The sequence below is a fragment of the Mycteria americana genome, chromosome 17 (assembly GCF_035582795.1).
Source record: "Mycteria americana isolate JAX WOST 10 ecotype Jacksonville Zoo and Gardens chromosome 17, USCA_MyAme_1.0, whole genome shotgun sequence".
NCBI classification, from domain to species: domain Eukaryota; kingdom Metazoa; phylum Chordata; class Aves; order Ciconiiformes; family Ciconiidae; genus Mycteria; species Mycteria americana.
Window position 1 is genome coordinate 4,796,801 of NC_134381.1, and position 15,809 is coordinate 4,812,609.

Here is a 15,809-nt window from a genome sequence, read left to right on the forward strand (position 1 = left end):
CAGTTTGCATGAATCTCAGCCAATGCTTTATCCTAACACTAGCCGTCCTTTGCCCTTTTGTCCTCTCTCAGAGATATTCTTTTAAACATGAAATTCTTTTAAGCCCAGAGGTCCACTGGTAGCCCCAATTCTGACCAGAAGGTGCTGCACTGAGACTTTCTGTTTCTTCACCTCCACGTGTCTCTGTCTCATCTTGGGATGATCTCTAGGTGTTTTGTATGTATCCCAGACCAGAGGGAGAGAACATTTATTGATTTATTTTTTCCTTTCTAACTTTTGTTTCCTTTTACTTGCCTCCAGAAGTGATGACTGCACTAATATGTTCACAGGCCATTAACTTGTGAGTGCTGCGAGAACCCATCCCAGCCCTTGTAAGAAGCTGCCATTCACTGGGTCGTAATTCTCTCTCTTGTTCCCATCTTATCTCCCACGTGGTTGATGTGGCTTCTGTTTTAATTTCAGATGATGACTGCACCGACTCCTTCACGCCCAACCAAGTGGCCAGGATGCACTGCTACTTGGACCTTGTCTATCAGAGCTGGCAGCCTGCGAAGAAACCGGCTCCTATTGCAATTGCCCCCCAGATTGTGGCTCGGACCTCCACCTCTGTCACCCTGGAGTGGTTTCCACCCATTGATGGCCACTTCTTTGAAAGGTGATCGTGCGCTGCTCTGTGCTTTTGTACTGAATTGAATGGAAAGGGGAGAAATCGGGGAACAACCTGGGGCCCAACTCCAGGAGCGCAGCTTTATCATGCTGTGCTCAGTCTGGGTTAAGGCTCTTTCCTAAATTGGTTCATATTGAGGAGGTTATTGATCTGTTTTCTGCTCTTCCTTTCTCAGCCTGTAGCACTCTGTTGAGGGCCATTGATTTGCAATGTAAAGGGCAAATCTTTTTCCATATGTTATGGGAGGAATTTTCAATCAACGATTCTGGCCCTGTGATTCCTGCTGTTATTGCTCCTCACAAATACCTGTGGGCTTCAGCTCTGCCTGCACGTTCTTCCTCCTCCTCTTGCACATTTCTTTTGCAAGGACAAGGTGAATCTTATTTCTACTCCTGTGGCAACACAGAGCTCATGGGCAGTGGAGTCTCACAGGGCAAGGAGGTGGCAGCGCCGGGGAGAGGGACAAGTGCTGCCTCCTTCCCTGAGCTGCAGGTCTGAGATGGGAGCTGAGCAAGGCAGAGTCAAAGACCTAAAACCCTGAGTGTCATGCAAATGTCACCTTGCTGCACCCTGAGTAAAGCATGTAGGTCAGAGTATGTGTGCGTCTTCGTGTCTGATAGGCATACAGCTACGTGGTACCAATAAAAATTAAATGAATGCAGGGCTCTGGGCAAGAGTTGCACCACTTTGCAGTTCATAGCCAGAGCAACTCTTACCCCAGAATGACCTGAGCAACTGGGTAGTTCACCTAAATACTCTTATGCAGCACTTGGATGGGCTGCAGGAACTATGGGAGACCTAGCAGAGAACTTCCTAAATGATTGACCTTCTCACATTACTGTTAACTCACCTTCCCTGTTTGCATTTCTTGTCCACTTTTTGCTTTGTTATTTTATGGAGAACAAACTTTGAGTGTCCTTCAGGACTGTAGCAGTACATATCACAGGAGGCCAAATTTACAAGCATATTAGTACCCAAAGAGCTGTCTCAGCATTGCTCAGCGAGAGCACCTTGAAAGGCATTGCCTCCATCAAGGATGAAACTCCTTCCAGCACTGCTAGGACACCATGGCCATTTCAGTGGCCAGTTTGCACTTTATCTGAGTAGGCAGATAGCTATTATTTTCTGTTCAGATGAGATTTTCCACCTTTATTGCAGATTAATATGGGGAGGACAATCAAATCATATCAGGAGTTGATAAATAGAGATCTTGTGCTCTAAACAGTATTTGTTTTAGTTGCAGTTTTGCAACTGAATCCTTTTATTCCCTACATGTGAAAAGGACTTATGTGAAGTTCTGAAAATTAATTCAGAATTTTTTAGCCCATAATCATTTTTAGGTAAATTAAGTTTCTCCTATTTAATTTAGACTTCAGAAGATACTCATTGTGTGTTAAATAAATACCATCTGCCTCTTAAAACACATTGATGCAGAGTTAATTGTTATGTAACCAAATATGTCTTTATTACATATTTCTTATAACTCAATCAATATGTTCTTAATAACCCCTAGTTATTTCCTTCTTAAATAACATACAGTGGATAGCCTGCTAAAGCTAAAATTTCATAACAGAGTTATCATATGTTAAATAAATAGTGATTTTCTAGAAAAAAAATCCTTTGGGTTTTCAAATCTGTGTGCTCAGTATTACTGAAGAGATTTGAAGAGACAGCCTCAAATACTTTGAGTCCAATTCCTTGTTAAAATGAGATTCCCAACGCTAACAGATACAGAAATGTTGCTGTGACCATTTAAAAATGTCAATGAAATATATAAATGATCCTGTCTAAAACATGCCCAAATTTCTGATATATTAATCAAACCAAGGATGATAGGAGTATTATAGTGACTAACACTGGAAAAGCTCACGTGCTGAACTTCCAGTACCAATGCGTCCAGCGCTGCTCGGTTAGAGATACATGCCTGTATCAATTTGTAAAATTGGGTCACTGTGCAAGACAAGTAGGAGGTAAAATTGGCCAAGTATAATCTTATCTGTGTGTGGGAATGCTGTAAATCTTTGCAGATATTTTTACACAAAGTGCACACCATGGCCCAAATTTTACTTGCTTCACTTGAATGAATAAACTCATTCACTTCAATGGGACTATTCATGTAAAAAACAGAAGACTGATACTCAACTGCTGAGTGCCTTGGGCCTGGTTTCTAATGCACAGAGGCCCCTTCCATGCTGTTTTGACAGTGTAAAAGGGCCTTAAAAGGATGAATGGCTCTGGCTACATTAGCAAGTATTGTGGCCCAATATAAGTAGATCTCTAGCGCAAAACAGTTGTTAATGAAGACCTGACGTCAACACTGTAGGGGTTTTGGGGGGGTTGTTCAGCCTACCTCTAGCTTGGCCCCATGGCATCAGCAGTTGGAGCACATCAGGTGTGGTCCTGGAGCACATTTCCGCGCTGTTTTCAGGCAAAACTGGGTCCAGCTTCCATGCTTCAGGACTGCTCCGAGTGCTGTAGGTGGGGAAGATGAAGAGTTTCACTTCAAAAGCTCACTCCTGATCCAAATTACAATGCTACTGTAGGCGCACTCAGTGTAACTCAAGTTCCTTTTATGTCCCTTTTATTCTCTAGAGCTGTGCCTAGGCAGTGACCTCTGCTTAATGAAGTTCAGGAAGGGAAAATTTAGCCTTGTGTTTAAAAATACAACACTGGGCTGGCTGTATCTGTGGGTGAGGTCCTGACAGGTCTGCAGTTGAAGGGAGATGAAGCATGGAAGTAAAGACCATGTGCCTTTTCCCTGCTTAGATGCAACTTTGTCACAGGTGTCACAGTATTAGGTGCTTTTCTCTTAGGGCCTCAGTTCTAGGAATTGCATGACTAATTATGTGGATTTGGGGACAGAGAGTAATGCTAACTCATAGTTCTCATAAATTTGGGGTTGGCTAGCCTGTGTCCTCACACCTTGGCAAGAGTAGCTACATGAGCTGTGCACAGAAGTAAAATCTTCTTCCTGACAGACTCTCCTTACCTGTTTAGTGGGTTCAGTGGATGTCTGCTATATTACTTTAGAGAGTCATTTACCTGCGCGTAAATTTGCCAACATGTGTTTGACCTAAACTCCAGATTATTATCTCTAATAATGAAATATATCAAGCACCAGCATTTCTTCTTGTAGCTACTACAAACTGGATTTGAATATTTACCATTCTCCATCCTCCCATTAAAAAAAAGGCATGAAAACTGTCACATGCGCATATAATAATATGTAATAATAAAATAATAACAGAGCCAACAAAACAAGTGAAAACAAGTGAGAAAAAGAAAACTCTATTCATTTCCTGACTGCATCCATTAGACGCGTTCATCTGCTGTCGCTAAGCATCCATTCATGCGCCTCCTGTTTGATATGCGTAGGCAGGATGTAAACAGTTATTGTAATAGGCCTCTGCAGCAAATTCTGCTTGGACAGAAAACTTTGAATGCATCTGCTCTTCCAAGTTTTCATTGAGGTGACTGCAGTATTTTCCATGAATCTGATGCTATCTCATTCTTAGCAAGCAAATATTTTGGTCAGTATGGTGTCCCAGATCTAGACGGCTGGGCTTGATAATCGCTTGCTTAAACCTTGCTGGAAAGTTTCAGTGCCTTAGAGGAGAGAGCACCAATTCTGAATTTCCAGTAAGCAGATACAATTTAGTCTGGAAACAGGCACTCTTTACTGAAAGGAATGACAGATTTTTACTGGTTTTAAATTGCCCACTGAACTCGTGCTGGCCCTGAAGAGAATTGTCTGGTTTTCACTAGTAATCTTTAGATTTTGAATCCACTTCACTGAAATATCATGCTGTAGGAATGAATTCCTCCTGCGCTCTGAACTTCATAATCTGGAATTTCCCCAGTACTTGGCCTATTAGAAAACAGAGAAGCCTAGATTTTCCATTACCCTGCACTTTGGGGAGTCATGTGCACTGGTGTATAAGGTGTCAGATATGCTATCGTTCCTAATTAATAGTGTTTTGAACCAATTTACGCTCATTTTGTCTTGATGTCAGTGGCTGCATAAGGTGTAAGGATCTGGCTTAGATTTTCATAAGCCCATAAATGCGATTCCATAATTAGTTTTGACATTCATGGCTGTTTGTAGGATTTGTGTGCAAGAGTCTGCAGACCAAAAACTTTAACCTAGGAGTCATCCCCTGTGTAACTCCTTTCAGCCAGTGGAGTTACATCAGGGTTGAGTTTGGCTCCCAAATTGGAAAAGTAAAAAGAGAAAGTTTGCTCATAGCCTTTCCCACATGATGCTCCTTGTGATTTCTCTTACCTCCAAGTCCTTGCTGGTAAAAGGAAATGTTTGTCCATAAGCCTACAGTTTTTTCCACCATGGCAGCCTGTGATGAAATTGTATAGCTGCTAATTTGAGTAAAAAGCAGTCCTAATTGTGGAAACTTGGCTTTCAAAGCCTTGTCCTCATCCAGGACCAAGCGCTAATGCAGGAGTCTCTTTGTAGAGAAACTGAAAGATTATTATTGCAGGGACTTCTATCCTGACTGTTGGTGGATGTGTCTGAAAAACAACTGCACAATAATAATTCTACATTTTTATTTCTCAGTACCTTTTATTCTGGATTCTTGAATTTTTTTGCATATATTATTTAGGCAAGCTGCGTTACACACTTAAACCACTGCTAAAAAGACAGCTGAGAAATGAAATAGGGAGGCAGTGTCATACCAATATGCAGGTGGGTGAAATGAGACAGAGCGAGAAGTTATTCGCAACATGCCCAAATTTGTTCATTACCAGCGTTACAGATTGTGCAAGGAAGAGGAGGGCACCTTTGCCTCTCCCTTCTTTATTCTACCCCATTGCCACATTTTATTCTTCAGATGTTTTCAGCAGGTGCATCCCTTTCTGCACTGTCTGTGAGTTCCGTCGTTTACTGTCTCTTTGTAGGGGTGGCTGTGGGCCATATTGAAATGGATACGAGTTTTACCACCGATTTCATTCCAAGTCCCCCTGTTGACAATCCCTGCTTCTACCTAATTAAGCCAACAGAAAGTTGACTTTCAAGTAGAACCCTGTCAACAAATAGGAGATGCTAAGCTGTGGAGCAGCTGAGCGTGTGTCGTCCCTACCACCAAAGGGAAAGGAGATCGCATAGCCTGGGAGAGCTGTGAGAGTAAATTTACAGTCCCGGTGTCCTCGCTGAGGATCCAAAATAACTTCTGCCTGAGGATCACAGTGCCCTTCGCAAAGCAGTGCTGAAATAAATCGCGCAATGGGAGATGGTTAAAATTTGCATAGCTGATTATAATAATTGATGACTCAATGCATAGTTACTTGAGTAGCTTAGAGAGTACACTATGTGTTATGCACAAATTGTTTGCCTAAAACGTCTGTCCTTTCCTAGGTGCATTTAATCATTAAGATAATTAATTTTTTCCTTTCATTTTGAGTGGGCAGCGTTCCTTAAAGCAGAACAATGAATTCTGAATAATAAACAACTTACTGGGATGAATAACCACACATTCTGGGTCATACATGGTTCCAAATTTTCTGACCCCAAGGAATGTAGGGCTGAACTGTGTGAGCTGCATCCTCAGCTGATATAAATCAGCTTAATGTTGTGGAAGATATTAGAGTTACTCCAGTCTACATCAGCTTAAACCCTGATGTTGTGAATGTATTAGCAAAAATACATTGTAGGTCAAGTAATGTTGGCTTTGGGAGTGAAGTGCCTTTCGTAATACCATGTCGTGCCATCTGATGGCGCGGAGCCATAAGATGTTCCAGTTCAGAAAGAGCCATCCACTGGTGCCAAAGCTGCCTGGTATTGAATCCAGCTTCCCCTGCGAAAAGGATTAAGGGCATGTTCTTTTCTGTATGTTCATAACCAACCCCTTTTCCAGGCTTGTAATGATCCTGTGATACATCTCCAAAAGCAGGTCCTTGCATACTTAGCAAAGCCATGCTTCACAGAGCAGTTCTGTCTGATGTTCTCAAAGCCTGGGACTTTGCCCTCTCCTCTAATCACCACTAAGCCCAAGGCCTTCACAATCCTGAAGATACTACAAGTTCAAGCAATAAATCCATGGTGGGAGCAGAAATAGATCTGAAATCTCCTGAGGCCAGTTTCTCTTCTCTAACCACTAAGCAACACGTATTTTCTTTTGTCAGGGTTTCATCCAGTTGTAGTGCAGGGGGAAAAAAACAAAAAAGATATAGCTGAGTGTGGTTTCGCAGGTTGCTGTAGTTGTGTGTTGGATGGCGGACTCACAGATGCCGTCTATGCAGGTCGTTAGACCAAACCTACAGGTCAGCGTCAGAAAACACTCTAGTCAGTGCTGTGAGAAGAGGGTTAAGTGGAACTGAATTCTAAGTCTTATTGCTTTTAATATAGTTGAATAAGCAGCTCATTCAGCTGTTACTAAGTTGGTGTGTTTTCCTGTTTTCCTGGCCTCCTAGAGAAGTGGGATCAGCATGTGATCTGTGTGCGGAAGGAAGAGTCCTGGTGCAATATGCCTTCAGCGCCTCTTCCCCGATGCCCTGCGATCCCTCGGGGCACTGGAGCCCACGGGAAGCAGAAGGTGAGTCACAGGGCTGGGGACACAGATGTGGCAGGGGAGAAGACGAGCCAGAGCAAAAGGAGACCCACAGAGACAGTGGGAAAACCTGGAAGAGAGTGACTGATTATATCTGTATGTAGCACGAACAAAACCAGGGGACAGATGAATACACTGTGCCCTGAAGTAATGTCACTGGCTGACATACCTGTGTTTTGGCCCCCGTGTCCTGACCCTGCCCATGAATTAAATGAATTCTGGAACCTGAATTTCAGAAAGCAGCAGAGTGCCAAGAAATGCTGACCATTCACATCTGCCAGGTGAATTCCTCAGGGGAGCTGTTTACTCCTTCTACTCCAACTCCGAAAGTGAAGAATTGCATGTTATTTATTTGGGCCTGATTTCTGCTGCCCTTGCATTAAATAGTAGCGGGCTGCACCAGCTGAAAGGAGTGGAGATTGCCCTTTGGGCAAGTACTCTGCAGCATGAATGCAGGTGACTACGTCAAGCCCAGTCTAGTTCAGGGTGTTTTGCAAGTCATTCTTACTGCTTCTCTTAGAGCATGTTGGAGGGAGAATGGTCTGCAGAGCTGGTCGTAAAATGCCATTAGATCTCCATCGTTAACTCTCCTCCATATGTACCTTCCATTATGTAAGTAGGTGGATGTGGTAGAGCATATTTAAGATTATACCAGGCAGAGGTCAGTAATCACAAGTTACAGTTTGGAAAGAGCAGAATATTATTTCAATGTGTCTGTCATGAACTGTTCCTTTGGGAGTGGCACGCTCCAGGCGTAGACTTCACTGTAAACACACAGGTGGGCTCCTTGAACTCAAAGGCCAATCCCTGGATTTTGCAAACTCATTATACAAATACCTCCTTACATTAAGGGCTTCTCTGTCCTGCAGCTAGAGTACATGGGAGTTATTCTACAAGGAGGATTATTTGTAAGCTAATATGGTGATATATGCAGTGCTGGCACCCAGGAGCCCTCCCTAGTCCTAAGGTCAGTATGTGCAGCAAGCTGCGTCCCCGCTACGTGATGGGACAACATGTGGGCCAGTGTCCTCTGCCCTGCGCACCCATCTCCCAGGGTGGGGGCCCAACAGAGGTTGCGGTTCACTCCAACTCACGCCCCCAGTTTGGACATCCAAGGGCCAAGGCTGCCGGGCACAGCGCAGAGCGCACCTGCCCCTTGGCTGGATGCTGTTCAAGAGCTTCAGCCTGGGAAGCAGCGCTCCAGCTACGGGTGTGACTGGATTATCAAGTAAACAGGAATAGCAAAGTTTAGATCACTTGTAGTAGTAGTGCAGGATGAAAGGTGGAATTTCCACTTAGCCAAGGATTACAAGACTTTGAAACCTGGTTTCTTTTGGAACAAAACCTGAAACTTTTGAAATTCTTCATGAAGGAAAATTAAAAACAAAAAGTGTTTGAGGCTGGCCAAAATGTTTTGTTTAGCTCATATAATTCCTCTTTCATGAACTTCAGTTAAATTATGACATTTGAAAATAGCACCTTTTAGTATATAATCTAGGGCAAAAGCAACTTTTAATATCAAAATTAAAAGTGTTTCAAAGTGCAAGAGTGAAACAATTTCTTCCAAAAATGTCAAAACACAATGTACCAATATTGTTAGAACTTTCTTCTCATTTTATCTTCCAGAATAAAATTTTGGCCAAATAAACCCAATTTTGCAAAGTGTTTTGATTGTGAAAGAACTGCATATTCCATTGAGATCCGCAGTTCCATCAAAATTTCTCCAACGAGCTCTGATTTGAAAACTTCTAGATCTCACACGTCTTGCCAGCGGCATCATTCCTAGAGAAACTAAACTACTTTAAGATTTATTACTCAGCTGCATTTTGCATTTAATTTCCTCTTCTTACAGTGTGTGCCTGCATGTTCTTAACTATGAAGGGTGCAGTCTGATCCTTATCTGTATCATTCAATTGCTGTTGTGCCCTTGCTCTGGAAAGAAAATTTGGGAATCCTATCCTCTTACTACGTTAATAAGTTGTCTCCACTTTAGGGTAGAAAATATACCAAGTGTATGGTATTTGTTGCTCTGTAATTTTCTGTCATCACTACCACGCTCCCTGACATTCAGGATCTCTGCCTATTTGCACTTGGTCTGAGTTACAAATAGCAGAGTTAGATCATTGTCTGGCTTCTTTAATTGTCTATCTGTGAGTACTCAAGCATGCAAGCTTTAAATTCACTTTCTGCAAGCGTTCATGTGTGTAAATCTCCACTGCCTGAATGTTCATGGAAAGTGAATACAAAAGAGGCATAAGCGTGGCCAAAATGATCTCATTTTAAAATTTGAGACGACACTCATGGAAAATGTTTCGTAGTACTCATCCAGCTTCTTACCAGAAAACCACATTTCTCACATGTCTCTGAAGCAGCTCTGAACCTGGTTGGTCTGATTTCATTTTCCTGAGGTCTCATAACGTTGTTACGCTGCAGAGTTACCCCAGGTAGCTGACACCAGCTGTGGTCTGGACTACATGTGAGCCATGCCCATTGCAAAACTCTGCTGTGGGGACAGAGTCCTTAGTGCTCTGCTTGTGCCCGAGCGTGGTGGGGTCCAACGCGCTGGGTAAGATATTCTGTCGTTCTTTCTCAGCCAGTTGTGCCCCTCGCACGAGTGGCTGTTTGCTCCTTGGCAGCAGTTGTGGGAAGGCACTGGAGATCAGGCAGTTCTGATTTACTTCTTAACTTCACCGTAGAGCAAGAAAGCTCTAACCTACCTGGATTCTCACCAGCAACACCAGCCAGATAAACAAACCTTAACAGCACCTCCACAACTTGGTCAAAGGGGTTTTTTGTATATGAAAGGTGATTTTGGCTCAAACCCAAGTAAGTACTTTTGCTTACTGTGCAATATATGCATATATCAGTCAATTCCTACTGCCTGGCTCACTATTGACTAAAAGAAGTGCGAGAATATAATAAAAAATCTTGCTGCCTTAGGCTGCTCTAGTGCCCTGCCTTTCCCAGAGGCCAATATTTCACTTGAGAGTGATTCATTCTGTATTTGCAAGTGGAATTGTCTCAGCTGGACATTAGAGTCCCACTGGATGGTCCCTTTGTCTTGAGCACGTAAGAAATGTGGCAGGTGAGTTGTTGTTGTGGCAGCGGCTGCATCCCGAGAGGCTGCCGATCCCAGCTGGCCTCCCCGTACAAGTGTGTCAAGTCTCTGTCCATGTGCCGGGGCAACGGAGGCAACGGAGAAGTTTGTGACTTCTCCTCACAAACCTCACATTCACATTTTGTTTGTGTTAGGCAAGGCATGATGCTGTATGAGGTGCTGTTCTATGACTCATCTTGCTGATGATCTCATAAGCCAAAAGATTTTCAGAACCTGCGTGCACAGGGTCAGAATAACTACTACACCATTTATTTTTATATACAAATATTTGTAATTTTCATAGTATTTACCCATCTCTAGAAATCTAGAATTACATGAAATAAGGTTTCCATCCTCTTCCACAATTAAATGAATGTTTCTTACCCAGGTCTAAGTGTTTGATGATAATTAAGAAAGGGTCTCTTTATCTCAACTTCATTGAGGTTTTTAGTCTATGGATGACTACGATTAAGCTCCCGTTTTCGGGTAATGATCTGCATTAAACTCCCTGGAGGCTAAGTCCAACTCATGTAGCTCCGGGGATCACACCCTGATCTACCAAAACATGTAGGTTTATTCACTATTTACAAGTCTCACAGAGGCCTTGTGGCAGATGGTGGCAGAGGTCTTGGCAGAGGTGAATTTGCAGGAACCCAAGCAGAGACCACTTTTGAAAACGTACTAGGCTGTGAGCCATTAACCCACTCCATTTTCCTATCTGCAAGATGGCAGCAATAAGATTTGCAGATCTTTCCAAAGCCCTCTGAGACACTAGAGTTAAAAAACACCTTCTTAGGGCTGCAGTCAGGAGCTTGCTGTGAGTCTGCGAGAAAGTTGTTGGAGGGCCCAGCCAAGCACATGCGGATGGCAGCAAATGTTGTGAGATAACGTGAGTCGAATAGGGTATTCGCTACTCAGAAGGATTATGCACAGTACTTGCAAGCTTGCCAGGGGGAAAAAACTTGAGCATGGTAAATGGAATTCTGGCTTTCTTCAAAATATATAGCTGCTGTGGTAGCTCCACATCCTGAGGTTAGTGGCATTCCCGCTACTCTGCGGCATGCGAGGAGGAGAGGAGGGCTGTGGCATATGTGCGGGTGAGGGAGAAGCGTTAAAAGTTGTGCATGTGCAGGACAATTGCGTTGGATTGCGGGGAGGGCTGCCTGAGATACTGTTCTCAGGGAAAATCTATTCTGCATCTGGGTTCATTTGGTATGAACAGGAGAATTCCCTGTGCTGTTTATCCTTGACAAAAGAGGCACATTTCTAACGCTTCATTGGATCACAGACAATAAGAATAACCTTCACACATTGCCCTTTTCTTTTTAAATTAGTAGTGATGTCCTGTTTGTTCGTGTTTGCCCAGTGCTTTATCTTGCTTTCTTCCTCAGTTGCAAACAGCTGTGATCTCTTTTTTTTCTCTGCCTTCTCTATTTCTCTCCTCTCATTACCATTCTTTATCTCTACTTTTCCCTTTCTTCTTTTCTGTACTTTGCCTTCTCCCTGTCGTGCTTGCTCCCTTTTTGTGTGATTATTTGGGAAGGAAGAGGGAATTTATGGCTCTCACTGGATTCTGTTACCAACTGTTCCACCCATCTGACCTCTCTGGATCTTGCAGTCCATGACTCTGTGCCAAATTGTAATGTTACCATAGTATTTGGGAACCCAGCAAGCATTGTGGCTTTCATTAGTTTTTAGTAATACCTCCCATATAGTTGAACATAGCCAACGGTGAGAAATGTAAAAGTACAAGTGCCTGTTGTTTCATCACAACGAGTGCAAAGAGACAGCTCAGACCTGTGCTCCATGTGCCTCCAAAAAAAGGGGTCTTACACAACGTGCTAGATTAGCCTGTAAATGGCATAGGAGTTGCCCCTCAACAGCACAGTGCAACAGCTTCTTGGAATTAACAAAAGCTCTTTTCTTGTCTTTGTTAAAGAGAAAAAGATTGTATTTCAGAGTGAGAGGCAAGGGAGTAAGTAGGAGCACGGAGGTGAACTGAACGCAAAGTGACTCTGTTTATCAGGTAAAGTACCAAGTGGAAGGGGTAGAAAAGATCATTGTTTGGCACAGGAGAAGGCACTAGAAATAGGAAATACAGGACCAGATGCACTGGCAGTGTGCGTTGTGTGGAGTCCAGTCCAGCTGGGCACTTAAACTGGGTTTGCGTCTCTCACCCAGCCAAGAGACATTGGCGTTACTTTCCTCCTCTCTATGCTGACCATGCCTGTTCTGCTCAAGTAAATAACTACTTTCCTGGACAGATATGCTCTCCTGCCACCAGTTTGTCTTTCAAGACTCATGCCAATGATAACCCATGTTCTCTAACTTCTTTTGTGCCCTGTCTTTGCTTCCTTCTTTCTTTCCAGGGCACCCTGATGTTGAGCAGCCTTGTAAATCCAGTGTCAGAACATGGAGTCCCAACTCAGCAGTCAACCAACACACAGTGCCCCCAGCCTGTCCTGAGCCTCAGGGCTGCTACCTGCAGCTGGAGTTTCGTTATCCCCTGACTCCAGAGTCCCTCACAGTCTGGGTGACATTTGTTTCCCCGGACTGGGACTCCAGCGGAGCGGTGAATGACATCAAGTTGCTCACCATCAGCGGGAAGAACATTTCTCTCGGGCCGCAGAATGTCTTCTGCGACATCCCATTAACCATAAAGCTCGATGTGGGACAGGTGGGCGAGGAGGTTTACGGGATCCAGATCTACACTCTGGATGAGCACCTGGAAATTGATGCTGCCATGCTGAGCTCTGTCCCCCACAGCACGCTGTGCACGGACTGCAAACCCATCCAGTACAAAGTCGTTCGGGACCCTCCTTTCCAGTCTGGATCTCCAGTTGTCATCTCAAACCTCAGCAGGAGATTTGTCGACACGTAAGTACTGCTTTCCAGAGAGCTGAATAGACTTGTTCAGAGAAAAACAATAACCTGTTCTCATCTTGTTTAATGTCCAGCATCACAATTGTTTGTTAGGATTTTGAACTAGACAGACATACCAAGTATCACCAAGAGAGGATATACTCATAGTTTCTCTCTGGAACCAGGAGCATCACACCCAGGTGAAATAGCCTGAGATTTCATGGATAGTTTTTGAGAAATTTCCAGGCTAGTTGTGCAGAGACGTGAAATTCAGGATTTGCTTAACCAGAAAGGATATTGAAAACTACCTGAGCTATGATAAGTTAAATGTTTAAGATAACCTAAATGAGGACCTCTGGAGTAACACGGTCATCATTTCCTTAGAAATCTTTTGAAAGTAATATTTTGATGGAGAAGGAGACAGAATGGCTTTCGGTGCTGGAGCACCAATTAACTGCTAAAGAAAGAATGCAAAAAAATACGCCTGCATGTTCAGGTATATAAATGTATTTCAGCCACTTTCATTTTCTGCTTTCACATGTCACTAAAACAAATTGTGTTGGAGCGGGACTGTTCTAACATAGTAATGCACTAGTTTGTTGTAGGGACTGAGTTTCATCCCAGATGCAGTTATGCTCATCTAGTCAAGGAATGTATGATTGTTGAGGAAAGCCCAACTTCAAAATATTTAATGATTTGAAGGAGATCCATGATCTACTCATAGGCATTCTACAGCAGCAAGAAAAACATCTTATGCATAACATGATTCCCTGGAAATGATTCACTCATTTGTGGGAACAACATGAAGCTCTTTTGAAAAATGAACACCAGATAAAAGGAAACCTGCTAAGAAAACTGCACTCTAATTTAGAAAAGATGATCTAATTAGTGCAGCTAATATCAAGGAAGCATACATCATTATGGTCTTCTAAAGCATATTTAAATATAATAAAAATGATTAATTAACAATTCAGTAATCACGAGCTACCATCCCTTTCATGGCCCAATTATACAGCCCAGAAGATGCAAATTGTCCCTCCGGGTTTAAAAATTCAAGGTAACTAACAATAGTGAATATAAAAACAAGACCCAGGACATCACTGAGGTTACTCATGTGCTGAAAGTTAAGCATGTGCTTAAGTAGTTTCTTGGGTTGTAGCCTTCTTCCAACAATTGCTGGCACTTAACATGAGATGAATATTGGCATATTGGAAACATGGAAAATGGTGAATTTTCCCATGGTTTTGCTGTGAAAGCATCTTTGCCTGAAACCTGGCCCACTCTCATTGGAAAATGGGACTGGTTTGGTTTGAAATATTTGCATACCTTAGCACAAGTTCCCACAGAAACAGGTCCAGTTTTGAGTTCATAACAAAATGTGGGGGGAAAAAAAAAAGCCCAAAACATAACTTGTATTCTGAGCTCTATTCCCTTGTCTTTTATTATGATTTTGTGGGTGACTTCCAGCTTATAGCCAGCTGTAGTAAAAGGGTGCTCTAATAATTAAATCAGTAGCCAGGGATTAATGACAATTTTCCTGTGCATCATTGAATAAATCACACGGGGTAACATTACTCTACCTGTCTGTATGTCTCATCTAGTTACACAGCCAGCTAGAAATCAGACATAAAATTTACATTAGACTTTCTGGGCTCTACCTGTGATCAGTAGACAGAAACGGATGCTCCTGGAGGCTGGCGCAGCCAACCTAACCAAACCCTCTAGTCTAGCTGGCCTCAGGTTGTCTGTGTCTTTCCAGGGAGTACAGGGAAAACCCTGCCAGTGAGCTCCGATGTGATGCTTGGAAAACTAAAATGAAGGTTTTAGTCACTGGGTGAGGAGTCAAAGATGCAGGTTCTTAAGCACTTGTAGTTGGCTTTGATTCAAGACTTCAGCATGTGTTTGAAATCTTGAAAAGTGGGGTGATGTTTTTATCCTAATATGCCTACGTGCATAGCGCTGATCCCTATCCCCTGGTGATGGGGGGAGTCGTGCAGATTTGTAGGCTGATGCTGTATGTCCAGGCTGCTGCTGGTCCATACCTTGAGACACAGCAAACTTGCTGAAACTCTGCATGGGTTTGTGGTTACGTGGTAGAGGCAAAGGCAAGGTGAATTTTCCATTAGCACCTTGTGCAAAGAGCAGCTACAGTCCTTATACTCTGTAAGCAGGAAGGAGGGAAGATGCTTCAGGGAACTCAGGGACAGAGGTGTTGGGCTATGCTCCTATGTGTGTCTATATATACGTAGAGGTAAATGCAATCTCTCTCAACCTGTTTGCATCTACCTGTTTGTCTCATTCTGTACAGCTGGAATTCAGCATATCTGTGCAACCAGACTTTGCAGTCCCTTTATCTCTCTGTAAGCCCCAAGCCAGTTACCCTTCCTTTATGCTTTTGCATGTTTTCCATATTAAATAAAATGACACCCCTACATGTTCTATGGAAGGTTATTTTGAAGGTAGTCGCATATCTTTACTTTTGCCTCCTCTGACCTTGATCTTCACTTTCTCTTTTTCTCCCAAAGAAAATATTTGCTTGCACTGTTATCTGTGAGCAAGATCCTTTCCCCAGGTGTGGCGATGCTGAAAGAAAAATTAATTTCTCCTACCTTCTTCCCATCAA

The 15,809-nt window shown here is 43.0% G+C and overlaps 1 protein-coding gene across 3 annotated transcripts in view; it reads left to right on the plus strand.

The window, feature by feature from the left end:
• Window positions 1-15,809, plus strand: part of PAPPA (pappalysin 1) — a 254,468-nt gene that overhangs the window by 131,152 nt on the left and 107,507 nt on the right. For all 3 annotated transcript variants that reach the window (XM_075519671.1, XM_075519669.1, XM_075519670.1), the window contains exons 5-7: window positions 463-655; window positions 7,091-7,212; window positions 12,694-13,201. In XM_075519671.1, coding sequence (XP_075375786.1) covers window positions 463-655; window positions 7,091-7,212; window positions 12,694-13,201 — 823 coding nt within the window. The remainder of the gene's footprint in view (window positions 1-462; window positions 656-7,090; window positions 7,213-12,693; window positions 13,202-15,809) is intronic.